The 14,031-nt window shown below is 39.6% G+C and overlaps 1 protein-coding gene across 6 annotated transcripts in view; it reads left to right on the top strand.

Moving 5' to 3' along the window:
• GSAP (gamma-secretase activating protein) overlaps window positions 1-14,031 on the top strand; it is a 115,748-nt gene that overhangs the window by 13,091 nt on the left and 88,626 nt on the right. For 4 of the 6 annotated variants that reach the window (XM_075857332.1, XM_075857333.1, XM_075857331.1 and 1 more), the window contains exons 2-5: window positions 2,750-2,832; window positions 4,924-4,980; window positions 7,475-7,544; window positions 9,273-9,326. In XM_075857332.1, the coding sequence (XP_075713447.1) occupies window positions 2,750-2,832; window positions 4,924-4,980; window positions 7,475-7,544; window positions 9,273-9,326 (264 nt within the window). Of the gene's footprint in view, window positions 1-1,644; window positions 2,833-3,354; window positions 3,416-3,868; window positions 3,990-4,923; window positions 4,981-7,474; window positions 7,545-9,272; window positions 9,327-14,031 lie in introns of those variants that run through there. The other 2 variants (XM_075857334.1, XM_075857336.1) reach the window with 2 other exon arrangements.

The following is a 14,031-nucleotide window of genomic DNA, read 5'->3' as shown; positions in this document are numbered from 1 at the left end:
GCTGCGCTGGCTCCCGTCCCCTGCTTGTTTTCCTGGCCCTGCGACACCTTCGATGGCGCCGCTAGTAGCAGCAGCTGCTGCTACTACTGTAGCGACGCCACTATAGCAGAGCAGGGAGGTATCTCCCCGCTCTGCTATGTGCTAGCCCAGGGGTGGGCAAACTTTTTGACTCGCGGGCCACAATGGGTTCTAAAATTTGAAGGGCCAGGAGCATTTGGAGGGAGTGTTTGGGCCGGATATACTAAAGCATTAAATGTAGTGTGTGCAAACCTCATAGCACAGTAAGAACACTACAACCCAATTTATTAACTGTCTTTCAAATGTGAAAAATAGCCCTTATCAGTTAATAAATTTGTCTCAAGGAATATGCAAGATATGGCATTTACATACTATTTCGCAGATACTGGGAGGAGGAAATGTAAATAGATTAAAATAACATACGCACTGTGATTTATCAAGAAAAAAGTTCTGTTGACTCTGTAAATTAGCTGCCAACCTCTGAGCAGTAGCCGCCCGTTCTTGTGTTGACTGCTTGCTAGCATAGTTTGCATGCTTCGTGGCAAAGTGACGGCTGATATTGTACTCTTTGAAAACCGAAGGGCTTAATGGTGACGTGAAACGAAGTGAAAATTAAAGTGAAATAAAGAGAAATACGCGCAACATTAACCCCTTAATGACCGGGCCATTTTGCACGTTAATGACCAAGGATTATTTTTTGTTTTTCCACGGTCGCATTCCAAGAGTCGTAACTCTTTTTTTATTCCGTCGACATAGCCGTATAAGGGCTTGTTTTTTCCGGGACGAGTTGTATTTTGTAATTGTACCATTTTTAGATGCTTATAACATATTGATTAACTTTTATTAACTTTATTTTAGGAGAGAATTGAAAATAAGCAGCTATTCCAGCATTAATTTTCACGTTATAAATTTACGCCGTTTACTATGCAGCGTAAATAACATCTTAACTTTATTCTATGGGTCGGCACGATTACAGGGATACCAAATGTGTAAAGGTTTTATATGTTTTTTCTACGTTTGCACAATAAAAACCCTTTTAGAAAAAAATTACTTGTCTTTGCATCGCCGCGTTCCAAGAGGCGTAATTTTTTTATTTTTCCGTCGATGTGGCCGTACGTGGGATTGATTTTTGCGGGACAATGTGTAGTTTTCATTAGTACTATTTTGGGGTACATAGGACTTATAGATGAACTTTTATTTTATTTTTTATGGGGGGAATGGGAGAAAAGAGAGAATTTTGCCGTTGTTTTTTGCGTTTTCTTTGGACGCCGTTCATCCGGCGGTTTAATTAATGTGTTCATTTTATTGGTCAAGTTGTTACGATCGCGGGGATACCATATATGTGTATGTGTGATTTGTTTTGACCGTTTTATTAAATAAAACCACTTTTTGGGGCAAAAAAGTAGTTTTATTTGACTTTGACTGTAATTTTTTTTATTTTTTTTTTCACAAACTTTATTTAACGGTTTTACTTTTTTTTTTTTTTGTCCCACCAGGGGACTTCACTATGCGATGTGCCGATCGCATATATAATGCTTTGGTATACTTCGTATACCAAAGCATTATTGCCTGTCAGTGTAAAACTGACAGGCAACCTGTTAGGTCATGCCTCTGGCATCGCCTAACAGGCAGATGCTGAAGACAGACCTGGGGGTCTTTGTTAGACACCCGGCTGTCATGGAAACCCGACGGCGACCCGCGATTTGTTTGCGGGGGCGCCGATCGGGAGACAGAGGGAGCTCCCCCCTCTGTCAAACACATTAAATGCCGCTGTCACTGTTGACAGCGGCATTTAATGGGTTAAACTGCCGGAATCGGCGCGTGCTTCGATTCCGGCAGTTGCAGCAGGAGCCAGGCTGTGTATAACAGCCGTGCTCCTGCCGCTGATCGCGTGGGTAAACTGTCAGTACCCGCACGATCACAGGACGGATATATCCGTCCTCCTGCGCGAACTAGCAGCTGCTGAGGACGGATATATCTTGGACAAGTTCGGCGGGCCGGATTAAAAAGCCTAACGGGCCGTATGTGGCCCGCGGGCCGTAGTTTGCCCATGTCTGTGCTAGCCGCACTATAGCTCCTTGAAGGAGCGGAATCCCCGTGTTTTCGGGGATTCCGCTCCTGGACAGAGCGCTTGATGTCTCTGTCCATATCTGGGCAGTGACATCAGGGGAAACTCCTGAAGCGGAATCCCCGAACACATGGGGATGCCCCTTCAGGAGTTGCCGCTGATGTCACTGTCCGGATCTGCCCGGCCCGGCACGGATGCAAAACTTAATGCAAACCGGCCGGGCAGAATGGCCGATTTTACAGGCCGGCACTCGGGCTCGGGCGCGACCCGTTCGTGTGAATCCCGCCTAACCGGATGCAATGAATAGTTATTTAGACTAAAGCATTATATTTGACAGTTTCTGTTTTTATTACTGAAAGTTTGTTTATGCTGAATACCATCCAAATCTGGGCTCTTAGATGGCAACTGCATTAATGAGCCATTTACTGATGGAATATATTCTATTCCATATGATCTGAAGTGTGGATGCATTGCAAGTTATTCTATCAAACTGCTTGAAGCTAAGCAAGTCTATGCAGCCAATATAAAGAGATTTATTTGCCCAGAGAAAATGAGACAAATTATTCGGATAGTGTTACGGAATCGGAATTCCAAACCACAGTTGGATACATGATAAAGGACAGCCCCTCCATACTTACTAACTCAAAACTTTAACATTTTCAGTTTCAGATACCTTAGAGAAAAGCTCAAGAACGCTCCGAATAATTAACTTGGAGAGAAATGGGAATATCTTGTATACTTGGAAGGTATCTTTCATTTATTTTTTATTACATTTTCTTTCGGGAAAGGAGAAAGACATGTAATCCATTGGATTCATTTATTTGGAGGAAGCTAGTGTAATATCGCTTAGAACAGTGTTTCTCGACTTCGGTGCCTAAATGGATTTTCACGTAATAGAAAGCAATAGTATATCGCTAGTATAGGCCATCACTTTCTGATAGTGGGGGTCCAACTGCTGGGACCACTATGAAAATACTGAGAATACAGCTGTGCTGTAGTTATGTGATAAACCAGCGCAGCAGCCCCTTAATTCTTAGGCTGTATGGGAGTTCTAGCGATATGGCATAATTTTTAAAGGAATATTCCCATCTTCAGCAATTATGGGTATAACCACAGGATGTGCTATAAATATCTTAAAGATGTGGGTTGTAGTTTTGGGCATGCCTGAGATGGAATACCCATTTAAGTTCTCCTTAGGCCATGTTAAGACCAAAAATTCACAACGTTTTACAGTGCAATACATGTAGATGTTTTTTTTTTTTTCATAGCGGATTTCTCCTCTTACATTGCAAGTCTACAGCTTAATCCATATGCGGCTTATCCTTTAAGGTACAGTCACACGTAGAAGATTTTCATTCCTCTGAATGGACCTTGCAGAAATCCATACACCTCCTGCAGAAACAACCCCATTGATCTGAATGGAACTGATTTTCAGTAGCAGAACATTTCTGCAACAAAATCTACCTTGTGTGAATCCACCCTCAGGGTGGGTGTAGATGTGGTGAAAATCCACAATATTTCCACAAAATAAGCATGCTGTGGATTTGAACATCTGACGTGTTTATTGAAATCCGCACTGATTTTTACGCTACCTGTGGATAGGGTTTTAAAATTGCCATCTGCAGGTATTGTACTGTAAAATGGTTCAGACCTTCTGTGCGAATACGTACCAAAAAGCGGCAACAAAGCCACTGTTTCTGAACTTGTGCTTACAGGTCATGTTATGAGAATTTCTTTAGTATTGCAAAGGTGATGTGATAATTATCATTCTACAGGTGTTCACTATATGGATATTCTTCACAAAATGAACTGTTGGGCTTTCGGAGGATAGGAGTTAGGAAACCTTGGCCTAGGGGACACAATTCCTTTACGACCGCCCGTCTTTTGACGGCAGGCAGTGCAGGTGCTTCATTTACATAAACTTCTTTTGGCGTCGCTGTAGAAGAGGCTGTGCGCGCTCATCCACTAAGCAGGAGCTGTAACTAACAGCTCCTCAACTTAGAGCAGCCTCCTGAACACAGCTGGGATTGGATAACACTCCGACCCAAGCTGTTTAACTCTTTGATCGCTGCCCCCGTTACTGGAATGATCGAAGGGAAATCCCCCTCTTTGATCGCATCGCTGGAAACCCGTTGACTTAATTGAAGAGCGGATAATCCCCAGGGCTGTCTGATCAGTTTGCCTTCTGTTAGGGCACACTGTGTTGCCCTAACAGCAGCCTTTGCATAGTGACACAGTGTAATGTATTCATATACAAGGGTATGCTAATGCACTATAAGTAAAAAATAAAGTGGGATAAAAGGTGTCCCAAAAACTCATTATTTTGAATAAAATATATTTTATTGCACATACATTAATACAAAAACAAATAACACAAAAACATAAAACAAAAAACCTACACATATTGGGTATCTACACGACCGTAATAACCTGAAGAATTAATTTAATGGGTTATTTAGCGTGAACCGTGAACAGGATAAAAAAAAAAGAACAAATTAGAGAATCGCTTTTTCCTATATTCACGCCGTAAAAAGAAATGATAGAACTTTGGTTTTTTTTTTCTATTCATAAACCGTGCAAAAACATATATAATTTCTTCCGCATAAAACAAGGCCTCATACAGCCACGTTAATGAAAACATAAAGTTATGGCTGCTGAAAAGCAGATAGGCAAAAACGGAAAAATTTAGCTGCTCATTAAGGGGATAATTAAACAAAAAATAAATACATGATACATTACCTATTAAAATGTTAACAATTTAGATTGATCTAGGTTAACAATTTTTAATGGAAACAGCTACATAAAGAGAAGTAAAATGGTTTGCTTAACTTTTACAGGGAGTAGAGGGATTCACAAGTATTGGCCTGTATGATCCTCTTGCCAAACAGAATGAGGTAAGACTTAAATGGCCAAAGCTGTGTGTTGCACATTCTTATTCTTATTATGGATTCAGATTTTTTATATCTGTTTAGTACATGTTGAAAATTTTAGTAGATTGTAAAATTTACATTTTGCATGTAGCCATTTCAGGCTTGATTCACACACTGTTTAGGTCAGGTTTTCATCCTGTCCTAATCAAGCCATTTTTTTCACTAAATCAACATCAAGTGGTTTTTATTTTTGTAATCCATAGAGAATATGAAGATTTATGCTAGGGTTGCCAATCTTGTGTCTTGTATTTGATTTTTGAATAAGCTATCCAGACAAAAAAAACAGACGACCAAAATTTTCATAAGAGACAAAAGCCAAAACAAAATGAATCCTAAAGATTATTACGTAATATCGGTCTGTAGCTCAGAATACTAATAATAAGTTAGCATTTCCAATTTTTAGTTTGTTTTTATTCGATGTCCGTGTGTTTACAGACTGTTGGCAACCAGAAAATCTACGCACTATACAGGTTTTCTTCCAAAACTCAAGTTTTTGCAGTTGTTTTCCACCCACGGACCTATATTTTAACAACTATCCTGTTATTAATACCGGTAGTAGTACATTCACTAGGTAGAAAGGTAATGACTGATGTTCTGTACTCCAGACCAACTAATGGGATGCATTTGCTATTTTTACTGTTTGTTCATGTTTGAAATCTTGATCTTCACGGTATTGCATGTTGGCAGCCTAGAATTTCAACCATATATAGTATAGTAGGCACAGGGAAGGAAATAAATGTTATCTGAGAAACACCATTTATTAATAATTTTACACCTCTATTTGCGGAAAAAAGACGCAAATAATGAGATGTTTTGATAGTGATTTTTTTAATTTTATTTTTTAAACACTTTTACCCGAAGCCCGACACTTTTTAAAAAAGGGCATGGCTTATCAAAAGAAGGGTGGGGTTAAATCTGCCCAACTGATTTAGTTTAATATATGCCAGAAGCTAATTTCACATTCAGGCACACAGTCCGGACAAGATGCAACTTATTTAGGGGTGTGCGCCACTGAATAAATTACTTGAATCTTACTCCTATGGGTTTTTGACTAAGACTGGCGTATAAAAAGCCAGTCCTAGTACATCTGGCCCAAAGTATATTCGAAAGTTGCATAACTTTTTAAGCACGCTTTTAGTAAATTCGTTTTTCGGAAATTGTAGTTTATGCATTAACCTGTTAGTGACCACAAAGACTCCTTTTCACGGCGGTCACTAATTGGCCTACGGTTAGACCACCACCTTTTTACGACGACCTAGTCTAAATGTAGCACTACTGTTCTAACGGTCGCAAGTAAAATTCACTTTGATTGCATCCATTTAACCCCTAAGATACTGCTCTCAATAGCGACTTCAGATTTTAAGTATAAAAGCGATCAAAAGATCGCATAGTGAAGTCCCTTATTGGCACTGAAAAAATAATAAATATAAATTCTAAAAAAAACAATTAAAACCACTTTATCAAAATTAGTTTTTTGGCTTGTTTTTTTTGTCTAAAAAAAAACAACAAAACATACACACATATGGTATCGCCCCGATCGTAATGCCCCATCAATAGAGTTAACATGTTATTTATACCGCAAGATGAACACTGTAGAAAAGAAACGCATAAACTAAAGGTGGAATTGCTTTTTTTTTTTTTTCCTGTTACCCCCCCCAATAAATAATAAAATTGATCAGTAGGTCCCTTGTACCCCAAAATAGAAACCAATGAAAACTACATCTCGTCCCACAAAAGTTCAAAGGTGGTTTTTATTTATTTATTTTATTTATAAAAGCTATACATATTTGGTATCGCCATAATCGTACTACCCAACGAATAAAGGCAACATGTTAGTTACGCTAATCTATGAACGGTGTAAATTTAAAACGCATAGAACGATGGCGGAATTGTTGTTCGTTTTTTTTTTTTTTTGGTCATTCTCCCCCCATAGAAAAAAGGTAATAAAAAAAATTATATCTATCCCAAAATGGTGCCATTGAAAAATACAACTCATCCCGGAAAAAAACAAGTCCTCATTTTGGAAAAATAGTAAACTTTTTGAATGCCACAATGGATAAACAAATACATTTGTATTACATTAAGTTTAAAAAAAAAAATGGCTGGGTATGCAGAGGTAGTATATCTGAGTCATCTGCATCATGCTCTATTCACGGTAGTGGCATGGGTTCTGTTCATGTCAAAGGCCATGAAGCTGTGACGAATCCATCGTATGACCGATCCAAATGGCGACTGATGGACCATATGAACTTTTAATAGGTTCCTTCGAGGTTTCCATCGTTTTGGTGTACAGAATAGCGCTGATTTTGCCACCACAACTACGGAGTCCCCAGCAGGGGCTTTTAATGCCTATTTAAACAGAGCCTTACTTTTGTTACCAGACTGTTATCTGAAGTAGTTAAATTAACGTTATTAATTTGGTATTCCGGAGTATGAATTTATTTTTATTTTTTTACAGATGTTGTATTCTTTTGATAGTGACGTTAATATTATAAGTGCTTCAGTGAACAATGAGAAAACTTTAGTTGGTAAGTTTTCATTTAAACGCTATGTACACCTTTTGATTATTATTATTATTATTATTATTATTATTAGTTTAATAAAAAAAAGTGTATCCGTGTGATTGCAACTTTGTAATTACTTTTTATTAAAAATTACTTTAACTTTCTGAGATACAGTTGCTTTGTATCCTGTATGCAGAGCAGCTTTATCGTGCACTGAATCAGTGGGACTGACTGGTTCGATGACAGCGGTTCCTGCGTGCCATCTACCTGTTATCCATCACATCTCTGTTATGAGATTAGATGTGATCGATAACCACTCGATCTCCTGTGCCAGAGACACGCAGGACCTGCTGTCACTGAACCAGTCAGTCCCGCTGACCTGACGGATACAGGTGGTCTCAGAGCTAGATACAGCTGCTCTGTATACAGAATACAAAGCCGCTGTATCTCAAAAAGTAAAAATAGTTTTCAATAAAGTTATTATAAAGTTGCACCAATCACACGGATGCACATTTTTATAAAAATAAAATTGTTTCCAAAGGTGTACGTACCCTTTGAAGGGTGCTTAAAGAGCCTCTGTCATCACATTATAAGTGCCGTATCTCCTACATAATCTGATCGGCACTGTAATGTAGATAACAGCAGTGGTTTTTATTTTGAAAAAACGATAATTTTTGAGCAAGTTATGAGTAATTTTAGATTTATGCATGATCCACAGCGCAGTGTGATTGTGCAGTGAAAGAAGCTGGGCTGGAACAATGAGAAGTGTATGACGCTGATTGTTCACTGATTGGTCAGCATCATACACTCCTCTGCACAACGCCCAGTTAGTAAAAAGTAATAACATGCCATTGGGCATTAAAGTCATTAGCATAAATCTAAAATTGCTCAAAAATGATCGTTTTTCAAAATAAAAACCACTGTTATCTACATTACAGCTCCGATCAGCTTATGTAGGAGATGGGGCACTTATAATCTGGTGACAGAGCCTCTTTAAGTACAAGAGAATCAGTCGGCACTGCTGTGACAAGTAGTCCTTCTGGATATTCTGCAGTACACTGCCCACAGAGGCGCAGCAAGGGGCTGTGGTATAATATAGCCTTTTAAATTGGGTTTCCCTTGAGAGACATTCCACAGGATATGTCTTAAATGTCAGATAGTCGAGGGTCCCACCTCCGGGGCGGGCACCTATCTCTAGAACGGGGCCCCCTAAACCGCTTTCTGCTGCTCTGTGTTGCGGCAGAAGCCGGTGAATTACTACCATGAATTAGGTAGGTCGCTGGGCTACGCTGTTTCTGTAAGTCCCATAGAACTGAATGGTAGTTAAGGAAATTGCGTAGTTTGCGTGCTACACTTCTTCTGTAGCTGCCATTCACTACTATGGGCGTTATGGAAACAGCGTAGCTCAGTGACCTACGCTGTTTTCGGAACTCCCAACCATGTAGTCAGGAAGTGGCAGAGGAAGCAGAAAAAGGTAGAACGGGGTTTAGGGGGCCCCGTTCTAGAGATGGGTGCGGGTCCCAAAGGTGGGACCTGCATCTATCTGACATTTATGTCAGAAATGTCTCTCATGGGAAAACCCCTAAAAGTTTTGCAATGTTCCCCATGAGTATAATGTATTGGCTTCTGTTGTTCTAACCACTATTTAGTTGATTATGTAATCTTTTTTGAGGTCTAATCCCTTGCCTTTTGAAGTGAACGTCTTACTTTTTATGTGCATTTGCTTGATATTCTGTTTACAATTTATTGTAGCGTTAAGTTACTGCCATCCAACATATGATACACCGAGCCGACTTCTTTCACCAGGTAATTAAAAAAAATATGTGAAAAAAACGAATACATTTTATATATCTGTAAAATGTTCTAAAACTTTAAAACCTATTTCGTCACTAATTGATGGGAAGATATAAAAATCTTGTGAACCCTAAACCTCTTAGGTTATGTTCACACAGAGTTTTTCGACGGGGAAACCGCGCCGCAAAACTCGTCAAACGACCCCGAAAATGCCTCCCATTGATTTCAATGGGAGGCGGAGAAAGCGTATTTTGCGGCGTTTTATGCCCGTGGCACTCAATGGCCGCAGGTGAAAATCTGCGTGCAGGGAGAGGAAAATCTGCTTCAAACTTCCAAACGGAATTTTGAGGCAGAGTTTCCGCCTGCAAAAAACTCTGTGTGACCATAGCCTTAGGCTACAACAAAAACCTAAAAATGAATATTCTATACTTAATGTGCAAACTGAACAATGTTCTCAATATAAAGAATTCATTCAGTGTCTGAGTTGATGTGTGGGCTTGGTTGGGTTGTCCAGGATATTCGATCCCCTTTATTTTCAAAGGCTTCAACTATAAATATTGCGTCCACTTCTCATCTTGTTCATGGCTTCCCCTCTCGCAAATGAGGTTTAACGTTGATTAATGTGCAGTTATGCATCTGGGTACCAACAATCTGCATGCATCATATGTCCTAGGGGGAGCTACACTGGGGGAGTCACTTGTTGAGAAGGATCTGGGTGTACTTGTAAATCGTAAACTAAATAACAGCATGCAATGTCAATCAGCTGCTTCAAAGGCCAGCAGGATATTGTCGTGTAATAAAAGAGGCATGGACTCGCGGGACAGGCATGTAATATTACCACTGTACAAAGCATTAGTGAGGCCTCATCTAGAATGTTCAGTTCTGGGCTCCAGTTAATAGAAAGGATGCCCTGGAGTTGGAAAAAATACTAAAATTCTTCATGCCCCTTATTAGCTTAGTTGCTCTTCTAAGTTATGAGGAAAGATTAAAATAATTAAACCTATTTAGCCTTGAAAAAAGACGACTAAAGGGGGACATGATTAACTTATATAAATATATGAATGGCCAATACAAGAAATATAGTGAAAACCTGTTCCATATAAAATCCCCTCAAAAAACAAGGGGGCACTCCCTTCGTCTGGAGAAATAAAGGTTCAATCTGCAGAGGCGACAAGCCTTATTCACATGAACGTGTGCGTTTTGCGTGCGCAAAAAACGCAGTTTTGCGCACGTTGCAGTTCCGTGTGTCATCAGTGAATGGTGCGTGGCTGCGTGATTTTCACGCATATGCCATCCTTATGACACGTGGTTTTAATGTTTATAAAAAGAAATTAAGGAAGTGGTTTTTTTTTTTCCATGTGCCGCGCGTGATTTTCACGCACCCATTGACTTCAATGGGTGTGTGATGCGCGAAAAACGCCCAAGTATAGGACATGTCATGAGTTTTACGCAGCGGACACGCGCTGTGTGAAAATCACGGATTGTCTGAACGGCCCCATTCACTAACACAGGTTTGTGTGACGCGCGTGATTTTCATGCAAGTATCACGGACGTTAAACACGTTCGTGTAAATAAGGCCTAACTGTGAGAAATATGTATCTATGGAATAGTCTACCGCAGGAGCTGGTCATAGCAAGAACAGTAGATGGCTTATAAAAAAAAAAAAAAGGCATAGATAATTTCCTATAACAAAAAAATATCAGCTCCTATGTCAATGTGTAGATTTCTTGTTTTATACCTTCCCTTTTTCCCATCCCTTGGTGGAACTTTTCAACCGTACTATGTAACATTACATTGTATGTGAACAGCTTCATTCAGACTAGTTTTTTTGTTTTTTTTTTGGGCCCACATTTCCAGGGATTATTGATGCCGTCAGTTTTGGCATCTGATATGCAAATGAGACCTTTGATCACCAAGTTGGCGATTAACATCGGTCATTTGGCAAGTGGCAGTGAACCTTGCTGCTCTTACACCATTCAAACAGAGTTGACTGCGTCAGAGCAGCTCGTGTACTCCCTGCCGCCCATGCTGATGATGGTAGATTCTGATTGGACAACATCAGAGTGGCAAGGCTCACCACCCACTTAACAGTCAAAGGCCTCATTTGCATATTGGGTGCAAAAACAAACAACACCGATATCTCTGAAATGGTGGGGGCTAGAAAAAACCCAAAACTTAAGTGCCAGAATCTGTAAGGCCTCGTGCACACGGCCGTGCCCGTAATCACAGCCCACGATTGCAGGCACGGCCGGCCGCAGCACGCATTTTCGGCCCGTGTTCCCATACAAAGTAATGGTGGCATGGCCCGTAAAAAGCAAAAGATAGGACATGTCCTATCTTTTGCAGTACACGTCTACGGCACGGGCACCTATCTGTAGTGATTTGGAAAGGTGCCCGCTGCGAATAGAACTGAATAGGTCCGTAATTACGATCCGCAATTACGTAGTCGTTTTTTTTTTGTTTTTTTTTACGGTCGTGTGCATGGGACCTAAGGCCCGGCTATCGGAAATGTCCAACAGGTTTTTCTGGTCAGGTGACAAGTCCTCTTTAACCCCTTAATACCGAAGGTATTTTATACCTTAAAGGAACAGTGTCACCAAAAAAAATATTTTTTATATCAGTTTGATGTTAGTGTTTTATTAAAAACGTTTGTATTTATTTGTGTGTTACATTTTTTTATTTTTACACTTTTTCTTCCCTATGGGGGCTGCCATTTTTTTTTCCATTTCTGTATGTGTCGATTAACGACACATACAGACATGGAATACGGCAGCTCCAGTCCCATAGGGAATGCGAACGGGGCCCGTTCCATCCACTATGGTGTACGCCGTCTGTGTGGGAACGGCGCATGCGCCGCTCCCACACATTCCAATTTGAAATGCGCGCCGTCCGGCGCCATTTTCCTGTGGAACGGAAGTCGCGGCCGGACAGTAAGATTACTACTTCCGGTCGCGGCTTCCGGACTTGTGCACATGGAGCAGCGGCAGCAGACTGAGCGGACGGACCGGAGGGAGCGGCGGCGACTGGAGCAGGTAAGTGATTTCTATGTATGTTCGTGTTTCAGTGTGTGTTTACTACTGTATGTAAACCTACTACACTGTGTTAGCTCAAAAAATGGTGACACACAGTGTAGGAGGTTAGACCGTTCAATCCCCTCGTTTCTCCCGGCACTAGCCAGGATAAAGGAGGGGGGGATTCTGAGAGCTCACTAGAGCGAGGGATTTTTTCCCAATTTTGCAGCATAAAGCAATGTGGTTGCTTTACCACATGCAATGCTGCAATTTTGGGAATTGCTCCATCTAGTGACCAGCAATGGGAAATATTATAAATTAGAATCCAATTGAATCCAATTTATAATATTTCCTGACTCGTGAAAAAATAAAAAAAATTAGAACAATGTTTAATCACCTATACACAAATTGTTTAACTAAAAAAAACAAAAAATTTTTTGCTAACAACACATTCCCTTTAAAGAGGCTCTGTCACCAGATACTCAAATCCCTATCTCCTATTGCATGTGATCGGCGCTGCAATGTAGATAACAGTAATTTTTTTTGGTCCAAGTTATGAGCCATTTTATATATATATATGCAAATGAGCTTTGAAATGGACAACTGGGCGTGTTTTGTGTTTTTAACTTGGCGTGTTTATGTGTATGATGCAGACCAATCCGTGACCAGTTAAAAACAATACACGCCCAGTTGGACATAACGAAAAAAAACGCTCGGTTGTCCATTTCAAACTGCATTTGCATATATATATATAAAATAGCTCATAACTTGGCCAAAAATTAACGTTTTAAAAAAAACAAAACGTTACTGTTATCTACATTGCAGCGCCGATCACATGCAATAGGAGATAGGGATTTGAGAATCTGGTGACAGGGCCTCTTTAATGAACAAGCAATTCTTTAAGTTTTTCCATCGTCTCATTAAAAGAGCTATAACTTTTTTATTTTTCCGTCGACATAGCTGTATAAGGATTATTTTTGCGGGACAAGTTGTATTTTTTAATAGCACCATTTTGGCATGCATATAATTTATTGATTAACTTTTTATTGACTTTTTTTTGGTGGGGTAGTGTAAAACATTTTTACATTTCACCATACTTTTTTGCATCTCAAATGTACCCTGTGGTATAAATAACATAACAAATTTTTTCAGCAGGTCTTTACTACTTTTACACAGTAAAACAAATAATTTTGAAAAAAAAAAGTGGTTTTTGTGTCTCCATATTTGAAGAGGCATAACTTTTTTTTGTATTTTTTCTGCCGATGCAGCTGTAGAAGTTTTTTTTTTTTCTGCAGGAAAATGGCTCTAGCATTTTTTTATTTTTTTTACGGCATTCACCGTGCGGGATAAATAATGTAATTGTTTTATAGTTGGGGTCATTCTGGACGCGGCGATGCCAAATATGTGTAACTTCTTTTTTTCATAAAGTATTTTGTAAGGGGAAAAAGTGGGTTCTTAATTTTTATTTTTTTCTACTTGGGACACTTATTTATTTCAAACTCTAACTTTTTTGTAACTTTTTTTTTTTTTGTGCCACTAGGGGACTTTACTGTTCGATCGTTTGATCACTTTTATAATACACTGCAATAATCTAGTATTGCATTGTATTATTGCCTGTCAGTGTAAAATTGACAGGCATCTGTTAGGCCATGCCTCTGGCACTAACATGCAATCACTAGAGGCAGACCCCATAGAAACTATTCACA

Source organism: Rhinoderma darwinii, chromosome 3 (genome assembly GCF_050947455.1).
Source record: "Rhinoderma darwinii isolate aRhiDar2 chromosome 3, aRhiDar2.hap1, whole genome shotgun sequence".
Classification (NCBI taxonomy): Eukaryota; Metazoa; Chordata; class Amphibia; order Anura; family Rhinodermatidae; genus Rhinoderma; species Rhinoderma darwinii.
The sequence above is the reverse complement of the archived record's forward strand: the minus strand, read 5'-3'. Positions and strand labels throughout refer to the sequence as shown.